The sequence below is a fragment of the Eleutherodactylus coqui genome, chromosome 8 (genome assembly GCF_035609145.1).
Source record: "Eleutherodactylus coqui strain aEleCoq1 chromosome 8, aEleCoq1.hap1, whole genome shotgun sequence".
NCBI classification, from domain to species: Eukaryota; Metazoa; Chordata; class Amphibia; order Anura; family Eleutherodactylidae; genus Eleutherodactylus; species Eleutherodactylus coqui.
This window is the reverse complement of record NC_089844.1, coordinates 60,123,204-60,145,452: the sequence shown is the minus strand read 5'-3', so window position 1 is coordinate 60,145,452 and position 22,249 is coordinate 60,123,204. Positions and strand designations below refer to the sequence as shown.

At 42.3% G+C, this 22,249-nt stretch overlaps 1 protein-coding gene across 1 annotated transcript in view; it reads right to left on the bottom strand.

Moving 5' to 3' along the window:
* Positions 1–5,559: 5,559 nt before the first annotated feature.
* MAP3K13 (mitogen-activated protein kinase kinase kinase 13) overlaps positions 5,560–22,249 on the bottom strand; it is a 101,800-nt gene continuing 85,110 nt past the window's right edge. The window contains exons 8-13 of the mRNA XM_066575684.1: positions 16,270–16,379; positions 15,814–15,930; positions 14,484–14,621; positions 13,640–14,396; positions 10,900–11,268; positions 5,560–10,294 (exon numbers count right to left, since the gene is read on the bottom strand). Coding sequence (XP_066431781.1) covers positions 10,193–10,294; positions 10,900–11,268; positions 13,640–14,396; positions 14,484–14,621; positions 15,814–15,930; positions 16,270–16,379 — 1,593 coding nt within the window. The 3' untranslated portion in view covers positions 5,560–10,192. The remainder of the gene's footprint in view (positions 10,295–10,899; positions 11,269–13,639; positions 14,397–14,483; positions 14,622–15,813; positions 15,931–16,269; positions 16,380–22,249) is intronic.

Sequence of the window (22,249 nt, the reverse complement as noted above, 5' to 3'; positions counted from 1 at the left end):
GCACCTCCAAGGAAAAGTCTGGGAAAATAAGGATTGTTTGCTCTCCAACCTTCAGTGGATCTTTCACGTGAGTAAGCGCCTCACGTGAGTAAGCAGGACTCTAGATGGAATACGGTGGGCTCTCTCCACACAAAACAAAGGCGAAAGAGAGTCTGAACCGTATGCCTGCTTGAGGAGCGATTCCAAGAACTCGCAGGGGCTGTTGCACTTCGCTCCCTCTAGTAGTCCTATGAATCTGGGGTTACAGTGATGCAGCTGGTTCTCCATATTGTCAATTTTTTTCTGCTGGGCTGAGAAACTGGAGCCACGGGCCTGCACTCGATATGTGAGCAGTGTAATGGTGTCTTCCAGGCTGGAGACCTGGGTCTCAATCTCAGTTGCTCATTCCCGTAATGTTTGAACGTCCACTCCCTGGTGTTTATGCTTATTGATTGGTTTAGTACATCTACTTTCTAGTACTGTTGTTCTATTTGTATACTACATCTGTCAAATTGTCAACCCCTTGATTTAGGGACAGTCTAGGTTGCACCCAGGTTCCATATGTAGGGCTGCAATTGCCCTACTTTTGGGCATGGTTTCCTGTTATTAGTATGATAGGGCAAGATTTTCCCCACTTTTTAGTTTAGTTAGGGCTCCTACCCACTTGCACTTTTTTAACGCTGAGGTTTTTTACGCGATAGTCAATGGGATGTTCGAATGTTAAAAACTAGAGATGAGCGAACGTACTCGTAATGAGTACTTACACACCCGAGTACCGCCATTTTCGAGTACTTCAGTACTCGCGCGTAAAGATTCGGGGGGCGCCGGGGGCCGGGGAGAGGCGCAGCGGTGCGGGGGGTAGCAGCGGGGAACAGGGGGGAGCACTCTCTCCCTCTCCCCCCCCACTCCCCGCTGCAACCCCCCGCGCCGCCACGGCGCCCCCCGAATTTTTTCGCCCGAGTACGGAAGTACTCGAAAATCGCGGTACTCGGGCGAAAAAGGGGCGGGGCTGAGCACGTTCGCTCATCTCTATTAAAAACGCATTGCACAAAAATCGCAAAGCACAAACTTGCGATGCGTTTTTAACATTAGAAAGTCCCATGGACATTCGCATTAAAAAAACGCACGTGGGTAGGAGCCCTTATAAATAGTTTTGTTCTCCATGTTCACAATTTGTGTGTATATTCATCCTTTTAGGACACCTCTTATGTCTGATGCGGACGAGGTGTTTGGCGTCCGGCTCAGACGTAACAGATCTGTCCAGATGTGGAATTTCTGTGATTATCCTGAAAAAATCTGCATGTGTTACATATGAATTCTGCTGTGGCTTCACAGTGATGTCCCCCATAATACACTGAAAGTGGTAAAAATCCACAACAACTTTGCAACCAGATGACCATAGTGCGGATTTGGAAAGCTCTGCAGCATGTGGATGAGATCTATGGAGTCTCATCCATGTGTTTTGTCCTGTTTCTTGTTCCTATATAGAAGAAAACTCAAAAATAAGGAGTCCTACAACTTGGTAAGGTACACTGGCTTTTTATTCCATGCATTTGTTTGCTTTGATATTCATTCTGATTTCCCATTCCCATACAAATAACAAGAAGGAAAGGTCAAGCTGGTCCAAAGACGAATGTACAAAGAGCACAGAAGGACAAAATGATCAGGGAAAAAAGCCAAGAAAAGAGTATATATCACAAATAATGACAAAAAATGGCTTTACACAGAGAAAGGGGTCCGCTAGTAAAGGAATGTGCTGCTTGTAACTCCAGCAAGTCGAGAGTTATCATGAAGAGCCTGGACTGTAATGAAGAACATACACAGGGATCTTTCAGGGCAGCAGTATATAATTTGATACTACAAAAAGCCTGTGAAAAGGGGGAGATCTGCTGTCTACTTCATTCCTATCGCAAATCCTAATACTCGGTCTTAGGCCAGTTTTACATGAACATCTTACAGCTGCGTTTATGGTTCAAGAAGTGTTTATTCGGAAGTCCCACAACCATTGACAATGCTAACAACAGTATTCAATGAGCAGTAGAAGAGGCGATACCCTAAAACGGTCTCCTATATCTGTGAGAGACCGTAAGCCCAAAGGACCTAATACGTTAAGTATGCGAGGGTAGGAAAACTGGGGGGAAAAAAGTTAAAAAAAAGATGCTGGCCAATGTAGATGGAAATTGCGATATCAACCAGGGGGTGAGAGGGCCAGATGGAGAGACCAGTCGGTAACAGGCAGCATATCCAGTCCAAGCCCTCAAGAGTTTGGGTTGAACTTGGAGTTTCCCCTTTCTGAAAAAAACAAAAAATCCCCAGGGCAGGTATTGGATTCAGGTCACACTCTAATGCCACCCAAAGCTTAGTCATCTTATGATGTTTGGTGAAGAACACAATTGCAAATAGATGTTTTGTGAGGTTTTGCAATCCTGCGCTTCCAGTTAATTTAGACCAAGATAAGAAACGATAGCTTAGGCAAGGCCTGGATGCTTCCGTACAAAGCTGATAACTTTGGATAGCTTCTAGGAACATTCCCAGGGCCCGTCTGAAATAGATATATTACCGAGGATACTTTATGTATCTTCAGAGCATTAACCGTGCCGCAACAAGAGAGTGCGAACCGACCCCACTCTTTAAGATCCAAGTCAAGGGAATGAAGGAGAGAAGAATAGTTTAATGCAAACACTTGATCCACGTCAACCGGGAGATGATTCCCCAGATATGTAATTGAAGTATTTCTCCATCTGGGAGGAAACATGCTCCAAAGATGGTCCACCTCACCAGAAGGCTAATAAATATTCAGTATTTCAGACTTTCAATTTAAAATGACTGACCCTACTGAATCAAGCAAATTCTTGAAGGGTGACAAGGAGACCCACTCAGGGAGAAAGGACCTGTGTTAACAAATTTAAGAATTTATGTTCTACATTTCCCACCCTCACTCAATCGATAGAGTTATTTTTCCTAAGGGCGTTGGCCAATGATTCCAGGACCATAATGTAAAGATATAGGAAGAGAGACCAGCCTCGCCTTGTTCCATTTCTTCATCAAAGAACAAAGAACCATTCACCTTGTGCTGACGGTCAAGGGCCATAGTCGAGGGTTACATTTTTGGTCCTGAAGCAAGTTAGGCAAGAGTCACCTGATTTATGCAGCCGTCATACATTCGTGTAAAACTGACCTTAAACCTCATATTACATGCAGTGGTCCACTTTCCCTATTATATACTCACACAGCAAAGAGGTGAAACTACCATCGAGAATTAGAGAGAGATGAGCTTTGGGTGATACAAGACCAGAGTTGCTACACAAAGCTATGACTAATTAGGAAGAAGTTGTAGAAATGTTATTCTATGGAGAACTATGGGAGAGGACATACAGCATTGGAAATCGTATGCAGCTTATAAATATTACTAGGCTTGGAAAATGTTTTCTAGAGCCACACTATTGCAGGCAACATGGTAGCATTTAGGTGCATTTATTTGCAAACATATGCTGCCACCTGCAGGCTGCAGATTGTGTTGCACTGATAAGAAATGATGCTGCTACAGTTAGGCTGTAGTCACATGGGCGAGTGCGATTTTGGGCAGTAAAAAAATTACCATTTTCCACGCGATTTTTATTGCCTGCTTTTTTCTGCTCTGCGCTTACTGGTTCTTATTTCACGTGGTCTGCGTAGTATCCCGCGTTAAAATGCATTGCACTCACATGAAAATCACATGGCATGCGAGTGCATTGCATTTTTATTTTATGCTCTCACAAAAAATAATGGTCGGTTCTTGTACGGGAATCACCCAAAAATAGGGTCATGCAGCAATTTTTCTAACTCTGACTTTCAATCCGAGAGGGAAAAAAAATTGCTTGTGGGACGTAACCCATTCTAAACAATGGGTTCTTTTCCTGTACAAGTTCAGTCCATTTCAGAATGGGACAAAGCTTGTCCTGGAGAATCACACCTGAGTGAATACAACCTAAGGGCCCACTCACAGGGGAGTATTTTCTGTCCATATTCTTTACAGATGTTATATGGACAGCATACAACACTACTGGTTTGCATTGGTGTATTCAGATGAGCCTCTTTTTGCATACCGATCACATAAAAAAAGCAGCATGTCCTATTTTTGTCTGTTTTTACGTACCAAAAATCACTCAGTAAAGTCCAGGAGAATGTAGAAATGCAGCAAATACATGCAACAAGCATAATAGCATATACCCATGGGAATGAGCCTTTAGGCTAAATTTTTGGGGACATTTATATGGTTGTGCCAAGTCTTTCAGAGCATTTCCGTAACTGAACCACCTTCTGCCAATTACCTCTTTGTCATGGAAGGGGTTGCAGCGGAATCACCTATCCCTAGGAGAAGTAATAAAAGTCTGATTGGTGGATGTCTCACCCCCAAGATCCTCACTAGGCTAGAGAACGGGGATCCTAGGTTCCCCCTCTCCTCACTGTGGGGCGCACTGCACACCCCACAGTGTGGAGGAGATTGAATGCAGCAGTCTTGCATGTGGGCTGCCGCTACATTAATTTTCAATGGGACTTGGAGACAGCTGAGGGCTTGTACTCGACTATTTCCATCAGTCCTACTGAAATCAATTCAGTAGCTACTGTGCATGTGCAGCCTCCACTCCATTCAATCTGATGTCACTGCAGCTCAGTGAAGTGACCCTCTAGTGCCAAGAAGCGGGAGGACATGGGACCCCCATTCTCAGATTTGATGGGGGGGCCCTCACTGGTGGGACCGTCACAATCAGGCTTTTATCACTTATCTTAGGGATAGGTGAAGAAAGTAGATTCCGATGCAACCCCTTTTAAGTAAGGTTCACTTACTTTTTGTCTCTGCACAGTGAACATTTACTCAATATGCTCAATAAAAGACATGAATGGCAAAACAGTTGTTTGTGTTATTAGTTTAGTTATATTGTGTTTGTCTAGAATTGTGACTTGGATAACAATTGCACCACATTTTATTAGTAATAAAGGCGGAAATCCAAGTAATTTCAAAGGGAATCCCTTACTTTTTCATAAAACTATATGGAAGCGGGTTGCCCTGACTGGACGCACATTTAAAGCGAACCTCCGGTTTTGGGACAAAATTTTGTTCTGGGAGCAGAGTGGGCTGTTATAGTAATTGCTGGTGGTCTTCTGTGTCGCTGCCCCTCTGATCCACCAGTTCCAGGTGCCATTTTCAGCTGTTCAAGATGGCCAACAGACTCTTCAGACTACCTAATCCCAACAGTGCATTGATGGTTTAAAATACCAATGCAATATACATATTTTTTGCTCACATGATCAGTGCTGACCAATCAGACAGCAGTGCACAATGTGCATTAGGTAGCTAGAAAATTGCAGTAGCCAAATTGGACAGCTGAAAAAAGGATCCAAAAATGGTGGATTGGAGGGACACTAGCATAGAAGAACTACTGCAGGTAATATACTCTCTCATCTTCAGTGGGGCGTAACTATAGGGGATGCAGTTGCACCCAGGCCCAGGAGCCTTAGGGGGCCCATAAGGCCTCTCTTCTCCATATAGGGAGCCCAGTACTATGAATAAAGCATTATAGTTGGGGGCCCTGTTTTTGCATTCGAGCCCAGAAGCTTCAACTTTTGGGACAGAATTTTGTCCCAAAAACAGAGGATCGCTTCAAGTATTATATGACATTTTGCACTTTAATAGCTGTAAGCATAGAGAGGAGCATGCAGACAAACATCTGATCAGATCTACAGAAGCTGCATATGAAAATCCTCCGCTGTACCTCCAAACCTTTATGGCAACTGAGACAAAGCAGTTGGCTCCTGATCTAGGGGCCAATCCTGGAAGTAGAAGGGTCCCCTCTAATGCAATTAACAGATCACTCTGGATTCAAAATCAGTAAACATTTAGATTGATCTTAAAAACCCATTGGTTCCCTTTCTACACAACTGAATCATTGTGCTGCCAATGACACACACAGACATTCTGATCTACAGAAAACAAATCATTACCAAAATAATATTAATTAAACATTGCATAACTTAAAATCGTAATGTAGTCCCGCTACATGAAAAAATTAAATAATTTAAAACTTCATACAATACTGTTTCCCATAACAATAAAACATTTCCCTTCATTCGTCCTAAGGTGCTACACAAAACTTAACACTCGCAGTTGTCTGCCACAGACACCGGCAACACTATAGAAATGTTGCTGGAGCCTCCGACAGCCACAAAGTTAATTATACATCTAACCCAATTGCTGCAGGAAAATCAACACTGATATATAGTCAATAAAGCATAAGGAGCCGTCCATTGCAATAGATCACGGTTTATAGATTCAAAACTGCAATAAAAGTGAAGGGGGAAGAGACTTCTTACCAACTTCTTTCACAGCGCTTTCAGGTAATTTGTTTATTACCCCCCTCCTCCCCCAGCAAGCTGGGTTCTCATTTTACCAGCCTCAGAAGGATGGAAGGCTGAGTCAACCTTGCGCCGGCTACCTGAACCAGGCGTCGATTGAACTCGCAACCTTCAGGTCATGAGCGAGAGCTTAGAACTGCATACTGCTGCGCCACAGCCAGAAACTGATTGGCTGTAATAGAAAACACTTATCTTTAGTTTTTACAAGCCCTTATTTGTAAAAACTAGTGCACTGGCGCTGTAGAAGTGTGACATGTATGGGTAGTACTGGACCTGCTTAGAGCATACTAAGATCTATTGTTATTCGACAGACACCAGTACACCCATGTTAATCTGTAAAAATGCATGAATATACTACGCTACAGTTTGTTATAGGATGGTCACATACATTACTTACTTAGGGGAATTATAAAAGCTAGCATAGCACCAAGATCATCTTCCCCATCCTGGAAGCTGCCATTTCTCTGGCCAAGCCAGTATGTAGATAGCAATACATGAAGGACTAGATATAACACAGTGTCACTGAGGTAAGCAGTAATGGACTCGGGCAACTAACAGTAGTAGGATCACTTTGGACCAAATGGGCAGGTCCCAACCAGACTGATGGGTCGTCTTCCATTGGCCAAGTTCCATTTATCCGGCCAGGGGCCGTAAGCAGTCCTCCTTCAGTTCCCAGCTTGACTATTTTGAGAGGACTAAAACTGGCATTAAGTTTTTGAAACCATATAGTGTCAGATACTGCTGTCCGTATAGTTTGCTTAGCATGAATGGGTTTAAAAGGAGGACTTTTCTGAAAGCAAAACATGGCAGCTTCCAACGTACTTAGGTGGAAGACATCACTTTACCTCTGTAGAAATAAAGTTAATTGCAACTGGTAGGGTGAATAATTTACAATAGACATTTACATAAATATGGCCAGTGTCCGGTTGGTTATTTATATGTAATACTTCCTAACTAGTTGGCATAATAAAATCAGATATGTGACTACTACCGTTGAACTACCTGAACCAGTAGAACTATGTTTTGGGTTGAACTCTGCTGAAAGCTCGTTTAGGTTTGTGCCAAATTGGACTTTTAGCAAAGTTCTACCCAAAACAGGGTTCTACTGCTTCAGTTTGCTCAGCACTAGTCTTGAACACTGGTGTAGAACACTGTTTGAGGAGGTTATACGGGGCTTTTATGGCTCTTAGAGTGTTATACAAGACTTTAGGGCTCTTTAGACAGTGTTATACAATGGTTTTGGGGTCTTGGTGAATTTGCGGCTTGGTTCAGACTAATTCAGACAAAACCAAACAAACATTTTGTAAAAGTTCAACGAACCAGCCAAACCAAACTTTTCAAAACTTTACTCATCCCTAGTTGCAGCACTTCCCAGTACTCATTTATGCTTTAAGTGTATTACAATCCGGTGATAAAAATATCTGTTCAGCACCCAAAATTTTTAACCTTTCTGGATCACTTTAGGTAATCAGGCACCAAATTCTGAAAATTCTTCTCCCCGTGATTCAGTGTATTTTTTTTCTATATGTTGGTTCTCCTATTCATCCAGCAGCAAATGGGTTAAATTTACAGATATGTGTAAACAAAATCAAAATAATAAAAACGTCCAGATTCAGGTATATGAATTGGGATTTACACTGGAAGAACCAAGTGTAGAGTTGTGCTCCGAGCCTAAAGAGAACCAAGAACCTACATACAGTGCAAGAAGCCATTGAATGGGTTAAATGATATTCAGCCTAACCATGCACTAGAGATATATGGGTACTTGCATTCACTGTGCTGCAAACCATGCATATATCTCAGTAGTTATGTTACTAGTGCCTTGTTGATTGATAGACTGCATTGCATGAGTCCACAAAACAGCTGTGTACACCGTGTTTAGGTGATAGGTTCGCTTTTAATCCCAAGTTACGTGAATCTGGGTCCTGAGGTTTTCAGGGAAATAAATTACTTGCCATAGAAATTAAATTATGGCTTAATTCACACACAAAAAAACATTAAAAGGAGCAAAAACATAATAAACAATATGACAACAACACAGTAAATGGAAGAATGGTCCAATGATCCATACCCCATGGTGAATTCTGATTGGCTAATTAACTTTGGAGTTATGTCACCACACACAAAAGACCCTTCTGTCATGTAAATAGTGTGACAGGTTCAGCCCATTAAGAGCCTCTGAAATGAAATCTGCTCACAGCACAAATGCATGAATCTTTCAAAGGCTTTAAAGGTCTTATTTTTAATTATAGCCAATTAGAAACTGTTCTCTTCCCTTTAATGTAACAGAAATTCAGACTTTTAATGGGGTAGTTGGATCATCATTTTGCAAAAAAAAACAAAAAACACAACCCTGTCAACATTATGCAAAAAGAAGTGTATCTTAAACCTGGGTAATAGATACTCTGGGGTTGCATACATTTCGTTGCTGGTTAAACAAACCTTGTGAATTGAAAAATTTGGTTGGAAATATTCTCTACTACATGTGGCAACTTCTCGGGTGCCATGCAGTGGAGCTGGAAGTACACCAATGGATACCACACTGGAATTGGCTCTTTCTTGAAACCAAGGAATCCACAATGGAGGGGGAAAAAAAGAGGTTACCCCTCTTTAGGGTGTCAATTTCTTGTCTGTTTCTTAACGGTCCTGTAAATCTCATTGTGTGCTTTTAGGTGGTTGTGAAAGGTGCATTGAAAATGACTTATATGGGGGATAGGTCATTTGTATCTGAGAGAGAGAGGAAAGGTCACCACTATGAGACAATGGGAGGTATGGCTGGGAACTCTCCTGAGCGGGGTGGCGAGCGACCTTTCTACTCCCTGAATTTGTTCGGCATCCGCGAGGAACAGAATATGAATAGACATCATGGGAGATGTTTCCAAGTGCTGGTGTCTTCGAACAGTTTGTAAAAGCTTGTCCCAAAACATTTTCTTCTGCACTTCTTATCTGGGTTTCATTTGGAAGGGCGGAAAGTTGTTATCAACAATGACTGAAAGTTCAGGGAATTTCTAGAAAACAAAAAGTTTACTTCTTAGCCAGCAGTTCTATCATGAAACCACCCAAGTGGCTTTTGCTTTTTGCCGTCAATGTAACGGCATTTCCAGTCTTGCTGCTTATGTCCTCATACTTGTATCCACCAACTCTTTATTGTATGTGGAGGATCATGCAGCAATACTAACAAAAACATGAGCAAGTCATTTGTTTTCCACAGCCTTCTAGCCTTTGTTCTTAAGCATATGTAACCTTCAGTCTTCCTACACGAAGGGTATGTTTTCAAGACTAATTCATTGAAGGAAAAAAAAAAACCATTTGGTCCCTATAAAAACAGCAGCAGATCCTCTAGGCATTTAAATGTCCTTCAGAAACGAATGCTCTTCCCAGTGATCCATTCAATTAGTGCTATTATACTTTTCCTCTTTAGGCCTATCATACAATAAAAAGGGTCCAAAAACACACAAAATAAAAATAAATATGGAATTTTACAGTACCCTTAGTTTGTTAAAATATTTATCCCTGCCATACATAGAGTTACATGCTTCCATCACGAAGCTTGTTCATTCAAGGAGGGGTCTCCCACAAGTCTTTGGGACCTCATTATTGCAGACTTCAGTTAACTCTATTCCTATAATTGGGCTGGAGAACAAACATCATATTGCTTTGCAATAATTTGCCGTCCCTCACTTGGTAGCAGAAAGGTTATTTCAAAAGACTTTAGGGAATGGAAAACAGCCTTTATATTTCTGGTTCATGTTGCTAGAAAAGTTCACAATTGGCATATAGTATGTAGGGGCTATGAAATACTATCCTTGGCAGACTGGTTTCACCAAGTGGAAGTGTTGCCGGGGTTGTTGGTTCGTACAGTTGCATCAGAACATTCTGCTTCGGAGGAATCACAGTCCGATTCCGCAAAATTCCCTGGGTTCTGCAAACATTAGAATACATTATTAATTCGATATTGCCATCACAAAATCCTTTTAGTCTTATTTTTGGATAACTTTAAGTGCAGATTTCAAACAGGCTGTTTCTCAACTCCAGTCCTCAGGACCCCCCAACAGGTCATGTTTTCAGGATCTCCTATAGTAAGAACACCTGTGGCAATGTCTGAGGCACTGACAATAATTACATCACCTGTGCAATACTGAGGAAATCCTGAAAACATGACCTGTTGGGGCGTCCCGAGGACTGGAGTTGAGAAACACTGGGCTAAATGATGATATCAACATAATGACAGACATATCCAATGACACACAGAAAATTGATATTCTTACTAAGAAGGTCACCCTAGGTATAAATATGGTAGGACTGAACTCTGGGTGCTGGCTTACTCTTTCCATTAGGTTTTGTATGAGAGAAAAACATAAATTTGGGTCATGTCTTCCTTGTTTCCAAACATATCAATGAGTTTACGCTGCTCATGAATATGGGACCTATGCCTAAGCTGAGCTGGAGTCCTACTCCCCATGTTCCCCGTACCTATCTTGGTAGGTATATTTTAGGAGACTTAAGTTGCATTAAACTTCCCCATACCTCATAGCTGTGATCCTCTCCACATAGCTTGCCCAAGGACATTTGAGTCTTGACCCTTCTCACTGCACACTCTTTATCAGATAACCCATCTGATTGTGTGGAGATTTCAATTGGAATCTCTGGTGTTTGGGATAACAGGTCTTCCAATTTATCACCCAATGGGTCCTTGCGGTTGATTGCTAGGTCATCTGGACTGTTAGAATGATCACTAGTGTTTCCTTCTTCTCCATCAGACACTGAGAAGTTTTCTGAGCTGAAGGTGGAATAAGATTGGCAGCTGCTCATTCCACGGGGAGGACGATGTCTTCTCGGGAACTCAACTTCACTGTCAACCTCTCCCTCTTCCTCTTCTGAAGATTCGTCACCGGTCTGCAGAATAGATGCAAAACTGATTAGAAATGTCTTTCCATACAATTATTTACTAGGTGTAAAGGTTTTTTTTTGTTTTTAATTAGTGACCTAATAATAAATAGGCAACCAAAAGCTTTAAAAAAGTTCAGCAGCACATCAAGTTAATGTATTAACAAAAAGTACCATAGACATTTTTTATATTCCCTGGAAGATCATTAAAGGGATTGTCCGGCCGTGACTTATGCATTTATACACTTCTGTATGGCCATTACAAAGCACTTTGTAATATAGTGTGTGCTTTGTAAATGAGCCATACAGAAGATATATACTTACCTGAACGGGTGCAAGCCTACGCTGGTTCATCAGCTGAGCTGTCCACTACACTCAAAATTAGACTAATATTGCAAGTACCAAAAGGGTGACTAATTATTTGGCGCTGCTAACTAAGTGCTGACACATGTAAAATGCCAGACCAATTCAAATTACAAAAAGATTTGTACAAACAAGCAACGTACCTCAATCAAGGAATGGGGCCTTCCTCAGGTAGGCCTGAGGAAATAGTTGCCAAATAGCCGATTGTCCTTTTGGCACTTGCAATCATAGGGAAAGGGGTGTAAGATATTGTGGCATATGTTTCGATACAACTATGTGAGTTTTCTAGCAATTTCTGTAAATTGAAAAGACTAGCAATTGAGTGGAATAGTTATATATGTATCTATGTGTATTTTTGTTATATTTTATCGAATTTATAGATTGTTTATCAAATGCTGATGGCTGGTAGCTTCCTATAGAGTAAAAGAAGTGCAATGCTATTTGTAACCTTGCAATTTTTAATATACTTAAATCTCAAAGATCTAATGTCTGCTGTTCAAAGACATATAAAGGGGTTGTTCAAAAATACACTCTTATCACCAATCCACAGCATCCACCCCAGACTGAATGGAGTGGTGGTTGACCATGCACAATGGGGCTGATGACTACAAATGCCCGGCTATCTCCAGCAGTCCTATTAAAAAAAAATGGAGCAGTGCCATACAAGCACGACCCTTGTTTTATTCAATCTCCTCCTCATTGTGGAGGGTGCAATGATCCCCCAGTGAGGAGGAGGAGGGGGGACACGGGACCCCCTTTCCCAGGATCGGTGGGGGTCTCAGCGGTGAGATCCCCACCAATCAGACTTCATCACCAGTGGATATGTGATAAAAAAGTGAATCCTGGTACAACCCCTTTATGGAAAATATATAGGATCCTAAAAAAACAAAACAAAACCAGGCAGAGCGCCTCCTTGGATAGTACATCTCAACAAATATAGCAAATGACAAGAAAAGACTCAGTTCACCTAGTTATGTTGTACAGAGCGAGCACAATATCTGTATAATAGTAACGCTGAGCACAATATCTGTATAATAGTAACACTGTATGGCACCGGGTAGGCTGCATCAACTGGTCAGTCCTGTAGATGTTCAGGACCCCAATAGCTACGGGTACACACACAAAGCAAGAAGCTATACTCCCCAATAGGCAATAGGATAGACTCTCAAAATGAATATTATAGCCCAACTGAGCATATAAATTTGTGGCTTGAGGAAGATATGATTACTCTGAAATGTGTCTCAGTTGACATAATAAAGTTTGGACTATTATATTCATTGGATTTCAAGATTCCATACTATCTCATTGCCTATTGGGAAGCATAGTTTCCGGCTTTTTGTGTCTGCTTGTGATTATGGAAAATATGTCCTTTGCAAATATGACGATATATGGAAGTATAACTAAAGTCAAAAACTATGAAACACCATATTCAAAGAGATGTTATTATAGAGTTTGGTTACATCTCGGATCATTGCTATACAAGACATATATTAGATCTAGAGATGAGCGAGCATACTCGCTAAGGACAATTACTCGAGCGAGCATTGTCTTTGGCGAGTACCTGCCCGCTCGGAAGAAAAGGGCAGGGAGCGGTGGGGGAGAGCAGGGGGGAACGGAGGGGAGATCTCTCTCTCCCTCTCCCCCCCCCCCCCCCCCGCTTCCCCCTGCTCACTCCCGCAATTCACCGCTCACCGCTCATCTCTAATTATATCCAAATTAAAGTAATTTCCCATAATATAGGTTTAGATAATTTGTTAGCATTTTTTTTTGCAGCTTTTGCCCTAGAAGCTCACTTGTATTTCTAGAATGCTCGTAGAAAGATACGTTCCATCCTTCCAAGCAGCACTTCTGTAGACCAAATGCTTCACTGAACACCCACAGCCTCAGAAGATACACATATACTGATCTAATTATAGGCTACATGCCCATAAGCGATTATAATATTTCCTTGGTCACAATCAGCAAGCTGAGCATTGGCTTCAGATTGGGTACCGCTAACTTAATGAGTCAAAATTACCTTTCTAAGAGTACGTATTCTTCGTGGAAGAGCAGGAGGTGTAGGAACAACAAGGGTGCTCACACCTACTGCTGCCCTAATTGTCGGAAACTGGTCAACTCCACTCGGTTGTGGCTCAGATGCCTCCTGGATGTAATGATGTCTTGGAGACTCTGGAGGGTTCCTCTCAGAGTTCCTCAGCTCGGTGTTCTCACATCTAGAATTTTCCCACGTTTTATGGTCCATATCTGAAGGAGGGGAGGCCTCTGGACAGGGTTTGCATGGATCTTGTTGATAGTCCCAGTCTGTTTCTGACTGCATGCGACTGTCAGCTTCCAGCGTGCTGGAGAGAAGGTCAGGGCTGGAGCCAGACATACACCGTTGAGCATGACAACTCAGAGGACTTCTTAGTGCAGCTGCAGGGCCAAAGTAACGCAAATTACTAGCACAGTTTGCAATATTCTGCCCATGCACATTGAGGGTTTGATGGCGGGTCAACATAGGCTGAGCAGTTTCATGCCGAGGGCTTGGTGGGGTAAATGGGGGAGAAGCAGGAGGCAAATGATGAGTAACTTGAGATGGGGAAGGAGAGTCCTGGTTTTTTATTGCACCAATGAAGTCGGCATGACTACCCTTGCTGTTTCCTCGTCGGTGACGTGGTTTGCTTCGGTAGCGATTCTTTCCTCCTGAGCATATTTTTGGACTTCCAGATATGGGAGAAGAACTAGGGACATTTGACTCCACACTAGTAATACCATCTGATTTCAATAGGTCTGGCCTACAAAGAAAAAAACATTTAGGGTAATGCTCTAAGATTACACAGTCTATCAGCAATAGCTACTTATTGACTTTAAGAGTTACTTACCGCCTAGTTTGAGAAGAGGACTTAGAAGAAGCACCTTTCTTTTTGATCAATTTCTCCACAGCATTAGGATGGACTATAGGGCGAACAGGATGTCGCTTATATGTCCCAGGGTATTTTTTCTCTACAGCTTGTTCACGCCTAGAAAAGTCAGGGTTATATGTTTGGATAGAGAGAAAGGAAGGGAATCTTTAGTTAAAGAAAGCTTTAACATCTGTTCCCCAATTACCCTGTTTCCCTGAAAATAAAACATGCCCTGAAAATAAGACATAGCATGATTTTCCAGATTTTTTGAGGATACAAAATGATTTTTCAGGCTTTTTGAGGATGCTTGAAATATAAGCCCTACTCCAAAATTAAGCCCTGCTAACAGTTAATTTAAAAAGTCAATTTAAATAGTGTCCAGGCAGCTATACATGTAAAAAAGTTAAACCTTTTTGAACAAAAATTAATATAAGACACTGTCTTATTTTCGGGGAAACACGGCACTTGCTATGTGCCCCACTAACTCCCAAATGTAAAGCTAGCCATTTTCTGTGCCTCCTGACTATGCCAGTCTCTCTGCTGAAGGAAATGTGATTGTTTTAGTAATGTCCCTTTTACGGGATGATTATCGTTCAGAACTAGAGATGAGCGAGCATACTCGATAAGGCAAACCACTCGAGCGAGTAGTGCCTTATTCGTGTACCTGCCCGGTAGTCTCTAAAGATTCAGGTGCCGGCAGGGGTCGGGGAGCGGCGGGGGAGAGCGGGGAGGAACGGAGGGGAGATCTCTATCTCGCCCCCCCCTCCACCCTGCTCACTGCCGCAACTCTCCTGTCCCCCTCGCCGGCACCCGAATCTTTAGGGACGAGCGGGCAGGTACTCCAATAAGGCACTACTCGCTCGAGTAGTTTGCCTTATCGAGTATGCTCGCTCATCTCTATTCAGAATCCTTCAAATTGCATTGTCAGACTAGTTTGGTGATCACTTCAAATTTTCATGCAATATAGAAAGGGTGTCCAGTTGGATTTATACATTTGATGGTTCAGGTAGCCGGCTCAGGGTCAACTCAGTCTTCCCTCCTTCTGAGGTCGGTAAAGGAGTACCCAGCTTGGTAATAAATAAATAAATTATCTGAAAGCGCTGCGGAATAAGTTGGTGCTATACAAAAAACAAGATTTATTGTGACAGCCCTGTTCCACATGTTTAGGCTGCTCTAGGCTATGATTTCATTATGAATGACAGTCAAACCTCTCTATTATATAAAGCCATATGTAGAAGAACATGACAACCGGCAGTACTGTATATATGTTCAGATAGGGCATTTCTGTAATGTAACTTCATCCAAGTACCTGATGAGTTCTTTCTCGCGGACTTCCAGCTGCAGCATGATTGCACTAAGCTCCATGTACAGGTTATTGGCTCGTTCCAGCTTACGTTCATAGTGCTCACGGATATCCAGTGCATGCCTGGTGGGGATTTACATTTTTATCTCAAACACCAACAGTGGGAAAAGAAATACAATAACTACAGAACATGCACTAATATTCGATTACTTTAACAGTACAATTTTTGACAAATTATATATAACATGTCAATTCATGTCAATAGAGCCTTGATTTAGAAATTTTCCCTTAGCAGACTCAGAAGAAATACAATATCTAATATCTTTATATGGCGCTTTAACAGAAATACCAATTGCCACCAATTCAGGGCTCAAGTTGTATTGTTTTTAGATTAGTCTTTTTCTGTAAAAGTAGATGTCTGAACTTTTTTTAAACATGTAATAAAATATAAAAAAAACTTACCGCAGTTCCTCTCTGCGCCGACGAATCAGCTCCTCGTCTAATCGATGAATGCAGGTCCCCTCACTCTTGATCTTCTCAAAATGCTTTTTAACTTCTTCTCTCCATTCAGCCTGAAATGACAAGATAATTGTGTCAAGTAGCTCAACTCATCCATTGAGTCTCTTCTGTACCCTCCATATGTCTCCAAGTTCATTAAAAAGAAGCCTGTGACATGCTCCATTGGACATTGTGAGACAGAAATATTCTCTAGAAGTTTTGCTTCTAGGGTAGAATATGTCTGTTATTTGGGGCTTTGCAGAGGCTACAAAGTAATACACAGAGTATGATTATATATTCTGCACTGCTGTATAGAAAATGCTTTCATATTCGCTTCAATAGATAGTGGGTGTAAGGTCATAGTTAGAGATGAGCGAGTATACTCGCTAAGGCACATTACTCGAGCGAGTAGTGCCTTAGCCGAGTATCTCCCTGCTCGTCTCTAAAGATTCGGGGGCTGGCGCGGGTGACAGGTGAGTTGCAGCGGGGAGCTGGGGGGGGAGAGAGAGATCGGCTAAGGCACTACTCGCTCATATCTAGTCATAGTGTAATTTCCCTATCCAAGACGTCAATGTCATAGGAAAAAAAAAATGAACACAAAAAACACAACAAAGGGCAACATGTCAACTTAATATAAACATCCATGGTTTGAATAAAACTCAGTGATGCAAGGTGACCGTGCTAACCCCCGAGCCACCACTGAATATAAAATATGAGGTTTACCCAATATATATATACAGATATACACATACAATTTCAATAAATAGTAAGTGACAACTTATTTCTGCATTGACTACTAATATAATGTGGTCCGATTGTTATCCAAGTCACAACTACTGATAATCACAATCTAAGTAAACTAGTAATGGGTACTTTTACATGAGACAAATGTTAGGCACTTAGGTGCCCGAGAGTCATCCCAGCGATCACGATCCTGGGCTTTTACACTGGAGCGATGATAGCTCACTGAATGGAGGCTAAGAGCGCTGGAGATCTTTCCAGTCGCCTGCCTCCATTCAGGGTAAACAGGCAGTCGTTTATAGATGAATGACTGCTCGCTTACATGGGCCAACAATCACTTGGTTCTTAGGCTGGGTTCACACAGGGCGGATTTGCTGCAGTTTTGCCGCAGAAGAACTTCTTCTGCAGCAAAACCGCTTCAAAGGTTAATTTTGGCTTGCGGATTTTCTTGAGTAAACATCCACAGTCCAGTGAGAAAAAGTGAACCCTTGAACATAATAACTTGTAGATCCCACTTTAGTAGCAATCACCTCCACCAAATGTTTCTTGTAGCTGAAAATAAAATTAGCACAATGTTGAGGAGGAATTCAGGACCTTTCCTACCTGCAAAAGTGTTTCAGTTCATCAATATTTCTATGATGCCTTGCGTACACAGCCCTCTTAAGGTCATGTCACAGCATGTCAATAGTGTTAAGGTCAAGACTCTAACTTGACCATTTCAGAATGCAAATCTTTTTCAACCATTCTTTGATTACTTGTGTGCTTTGGGGTCATTGTCTTCTTGCATCACCCAATGTATCTTCATCTTGAGGTCATGGATGGCTGCCCTTGCATTCTCCTGTAAAATGTTTTCATACACCTTAGAATTAATTTTTCTTCCAATGATCAAGAGACGTACAGACCCGGGAGTAGAAATGTAGCCCCAAACTCTGATGCTCCCTCCACCATGCTTCACAGTTGGGTTGAGGTTTTCGTGTTGGTGTGCAGCTTTCTTTTCCCTCCAAACACAATGCTGTTCATTTGTATCATCTGTCCATAAAACATTTTCCCAGAAGCCTTGTGAAACATCCAGCTGGTCTTAGGCAACCTTGATATGGGTTGCAGTGTTTTTCTGTACAGCAACAGCTTCTTTTATGGTGTCCTCCATGAACACCATCCTTGTTCAGAGTGTTTCTAATAGTGGACACCTGAACAGATGTTTTTGCTACTTGTAGTCTTTTGTAGCTTTTTTGCTGGTGCCCTTTGGTTCTTGCTCACCTGTTTCAGGATTGCTATTGTAGCCTTGCAGTGATCTTAACAAAACGACCATTCCTAGGGACACTGCCAGATCTGTCACGAGACAAGTTGAGCCTCTTCCCTCAGGTGGCAGCTTCTCAGAGGGGCAGTACTACAAAACTCTACAAAGGCGTTTTAATTGGACGTAATAAACATGCATCTGAGGATGTGAAGTTTTATATATATACAGAGGCGTAACTTGAAGCTTCTGGGCCCCAGTGCAAAACCTGCAACGGGGCCCCCCAAATATAATGCTTTAGTCATAGTACTGGGCTCCCTATATGGAGAAGAGAGGCCTTATGGGCCCTCTAAGACAGGGGTCCCCAACTACCGGTCCGTGGACTGGGGCCTGGCTGTTAGGTGGTTAGCGCCGGTCCACGGCACTGCTGGAACTTTTCTTCTAAACACAAGGCCCTGCTCATTAGTTCCGCAGGAGAGGACTCTGGGAGGAAGCGTGCCGGGCTACACACTGACATCAGGACAAGCAGAGAGAGAGCGACGCTGCCAGCAGGGAGGAGGTAAGTATATGGGTTGGGGGGGGCTGCCTGTTACTGGGGGGGCTGCTTACTACTGGGGGGGCTGCCTGTTACTGGAGGGGGGATGCTTACTACTGGGGGGGGGGGGGGAGGGCTGGTTATTACTGAGGGGTGGCTGCCTGTTACTGGGGAGGGGGCTGCTTACTACTTGGGGGCTGCCTGTTACTGGGGGGGGGCTGCTTATTACTGGTGGGGGGCCTGCTTATTACTGGGGGGGGCTGTTTATTACTGGGAGTGGGGGCTACTTATTACAGGGGGAGGGGCTGCTAATTACTGGGGGAGGGGCTGCTAATTACTGGGGGGGCTGCTTATTTTTTTTGGGGGGGGGGATGCTTATTACTGGGGAGGGCTGTCTTACTGGGGGGGGGGATAAATTATATGCTGCCCTATATGTGTGCTGGGGGGGGGAATAGATTATAGACTGCCCTATGTGTGTGCTGCCAGGTGGGGGGGGATATATTATACTGCCCTATGTGTGTACTGCCAGGACATTCTAAATGTCATAATTGCATAAGTATGCACTAAACTCCAACCCCTTCATAACCCTGCCCCATATGACCAAAGCCCCGCCCATGTCCCGCCCAACCCTGCCGGGCCTTGTAAAAATGTTCTTGCTCGAAGCCGGTCCCTGGTGCCAAAAAGGTTGGGGACCACTGCTCTAAGACTCCCAGGCCAGGGTGCAACCGCATCCCCTACAGTTACACCAGTATGTATATGTATAAGTATTGTAGCATTTTGAAAGGATTAACTAAAGAAAGACAAAACTGTCGCTATTGTAATATATTATAAAAAACATTCTATAAAGACAAAAGTTACAACTATGGGTCATAGTGTATATTAGATATATATAGATATATATATATATATATATATACACATACACATACATATACACACACACACACACACACACATACAACAATATCACCCATAGTCCCTATGACCCATAGATACAACCTTTGCCTTATAAATATATATAATTATAATTTTTTTTACATTTGTTTTGCAACTAGAAATTAAAATGGATTATTACACTGTGATATACAGTTTAAGTCTTGGATATTATATATATTCTATCCAAAGACTAAAAGGTTATGACTATGACTCTTAAGGCAAAACGGAGAAGATATCTGGGCAGTCTGAGACACAGAATTAATAAAGCAGTAAAATAAAGGGAAGCTGCAGAGCGCGGTAAGACTCTGGTTCCAGAAGGCTATTAAAGCTTTTACAGAGGAGCTGACAATACAAGAGGAGCATAATACGCTCACAAATGCTCTAGCCACTTCAGCCGTCATCAGAGCAGAAAAATGGGCTATTTTTGTCTTGTGCTGAAACCCTCTGAGTCATGAGCGCACGGAGGAGGCTGCATCAGCTCGCATATTATCTGTACCGCTCAAGATGTGCACTGACTCACCTGGGGGCTGCGGGGGGCTTGTTACAACACAAAGACAGAATGATTGCTATGTTCCCCCACCTAAAGCTACATCATCTTTATAGAAATCATGTAGAATGCTGCTCCAAAAATGGCCTTCATAATAATAATCACCTTTATCTATATAGCGGGTGCATATTACGGAGCGCTTTACATCACTTGATGACATCACATGTCAATTGGGACTCACAAACTATAGTCAGCTATTTTTATGTTTTTGAAGTGCAGGGGGAGTACCCAGAGGAAACCCATAAGAACTCCATGCAGATACTGTCTTCGGTGGGATTTGAACCCAGGACCCCAGTGCTAAGCAAAAAAAGAATGATGCAAAACAATTGCATTCTAACCGATATGAAAAACTGGATTAAATTACAGATTTATGGTATTTTTTTTAGTTAAAGAGGATGTCCAATATAAGATTAAAACGGTCTCCTTTTTTTACATGAAGCAGGGCAACATCTGTTCATGGGTTGTGTCTAATATTGAAGCTCAGAGTCCCATTTACTTGACGAAGGCTGAGCTGCCAAAGCAATCATAGTCCATGAACAATGGTGACGCGATTCGTGAAAATAAGACAACATAATAATCATCTATAACCCCTTAGATGATATTTTATAATGCAGTCTTCTGTAGACTATACATATTGTATATAAGATGGTCATGTGTTCGCCCTAAGCCAATCAACAAGAGGGACAAGCTTTTTTATATACAAGTGCAAACCTTCCCATTCAGTGGTAACTGTTGAATAGCACTTCTATGGCATCGTATGCTGTAGATTCCCTAATAGGAAGGGGCCTATGTGCTAACACATTTATATTAACCCTTTCCAATCCACTGTCTGACCTCTGAAGACATTATGATTTAAGGCTGTACAGCTCCGATGTTAGAGGATGTCCGTCGGGGTTCTCTTACTGTATATTGCCAGCGTCTCCCTGCTGTCGGAGCCTATCCAACGTGTCACCTTATGTACATCTTAATGTACTTCTGCAACATTTCTGGAAGTCACATGCAGTTGAATGGGGCATTTGCAGACATTTCTTAAACACATCTGCCATGTGGGACTTCATGACTCCCTGTTCCGGAGAGTGGTTAAGAGCTGGGGACCCCCTTCTATTGCGATCATAAGCAAAGGGACTGTCTGAACTAGCTAAGGTGGTTGAAAGGTTATAATATGATAGTATTTCTGAATAATGAACTGAAATATAGTTAACAACAAAGTATCTGACTGCACAGATATTGAAGAACAATATTATCTTTCTTGCAAAACTTCTCTGGTGTGTATGCTGTAATAAGATCTAGGCAGTGTGGAATGCCATCATAAACCAGATCACAATAATTCATTGTTCCTGATCTACAATACTTGCATTTAAAGGGATATTCCCATCTGATTACAAGGTGGCCGGATGGCTTGGATAACAAAAGCAGCTGAGCTGCACGGTTTCCGTAACAGCGTTGCATTATGAGCTAGGCTGGGGTGCATTAAAAGAGGTATGGGGGCGAAGGACAAGAAGATTATCCTCCCACTATTTAAGGCACTTGTCAGGCCTCACATGGAATACTGCGCACAGTTCTGGTCACAGTTCATGTTACAGTACTGGAGGGGGTTCAAAGAAGGGCAACTAAACTAATACATGGAATGACGGGACTGGAATACCCAGAGAGGCTATCCAAATTGGGATTATTTACTCTGGAAAAAAGACGGCTAAGGGGGGATCAAATAACTATGTATAAATACATGAGGGGACAATACAAGGATCTCTCCCATGATCTGTTTACACCCAGGACCATGACGGTAACAAGAGGGCATCCGCTATGTTCAGAGGAAATCAGGTTTCATCACCAACACAGAAAAGGGTTCTTTACTGTAAGAGCAGTTAGACTGTGGAACTCTCTGCCTGAGGATGTGGTGATGGCAAAATCCATAGAGGAGTTTAAAAGGGGACTTGATGTCTTTCTGGAG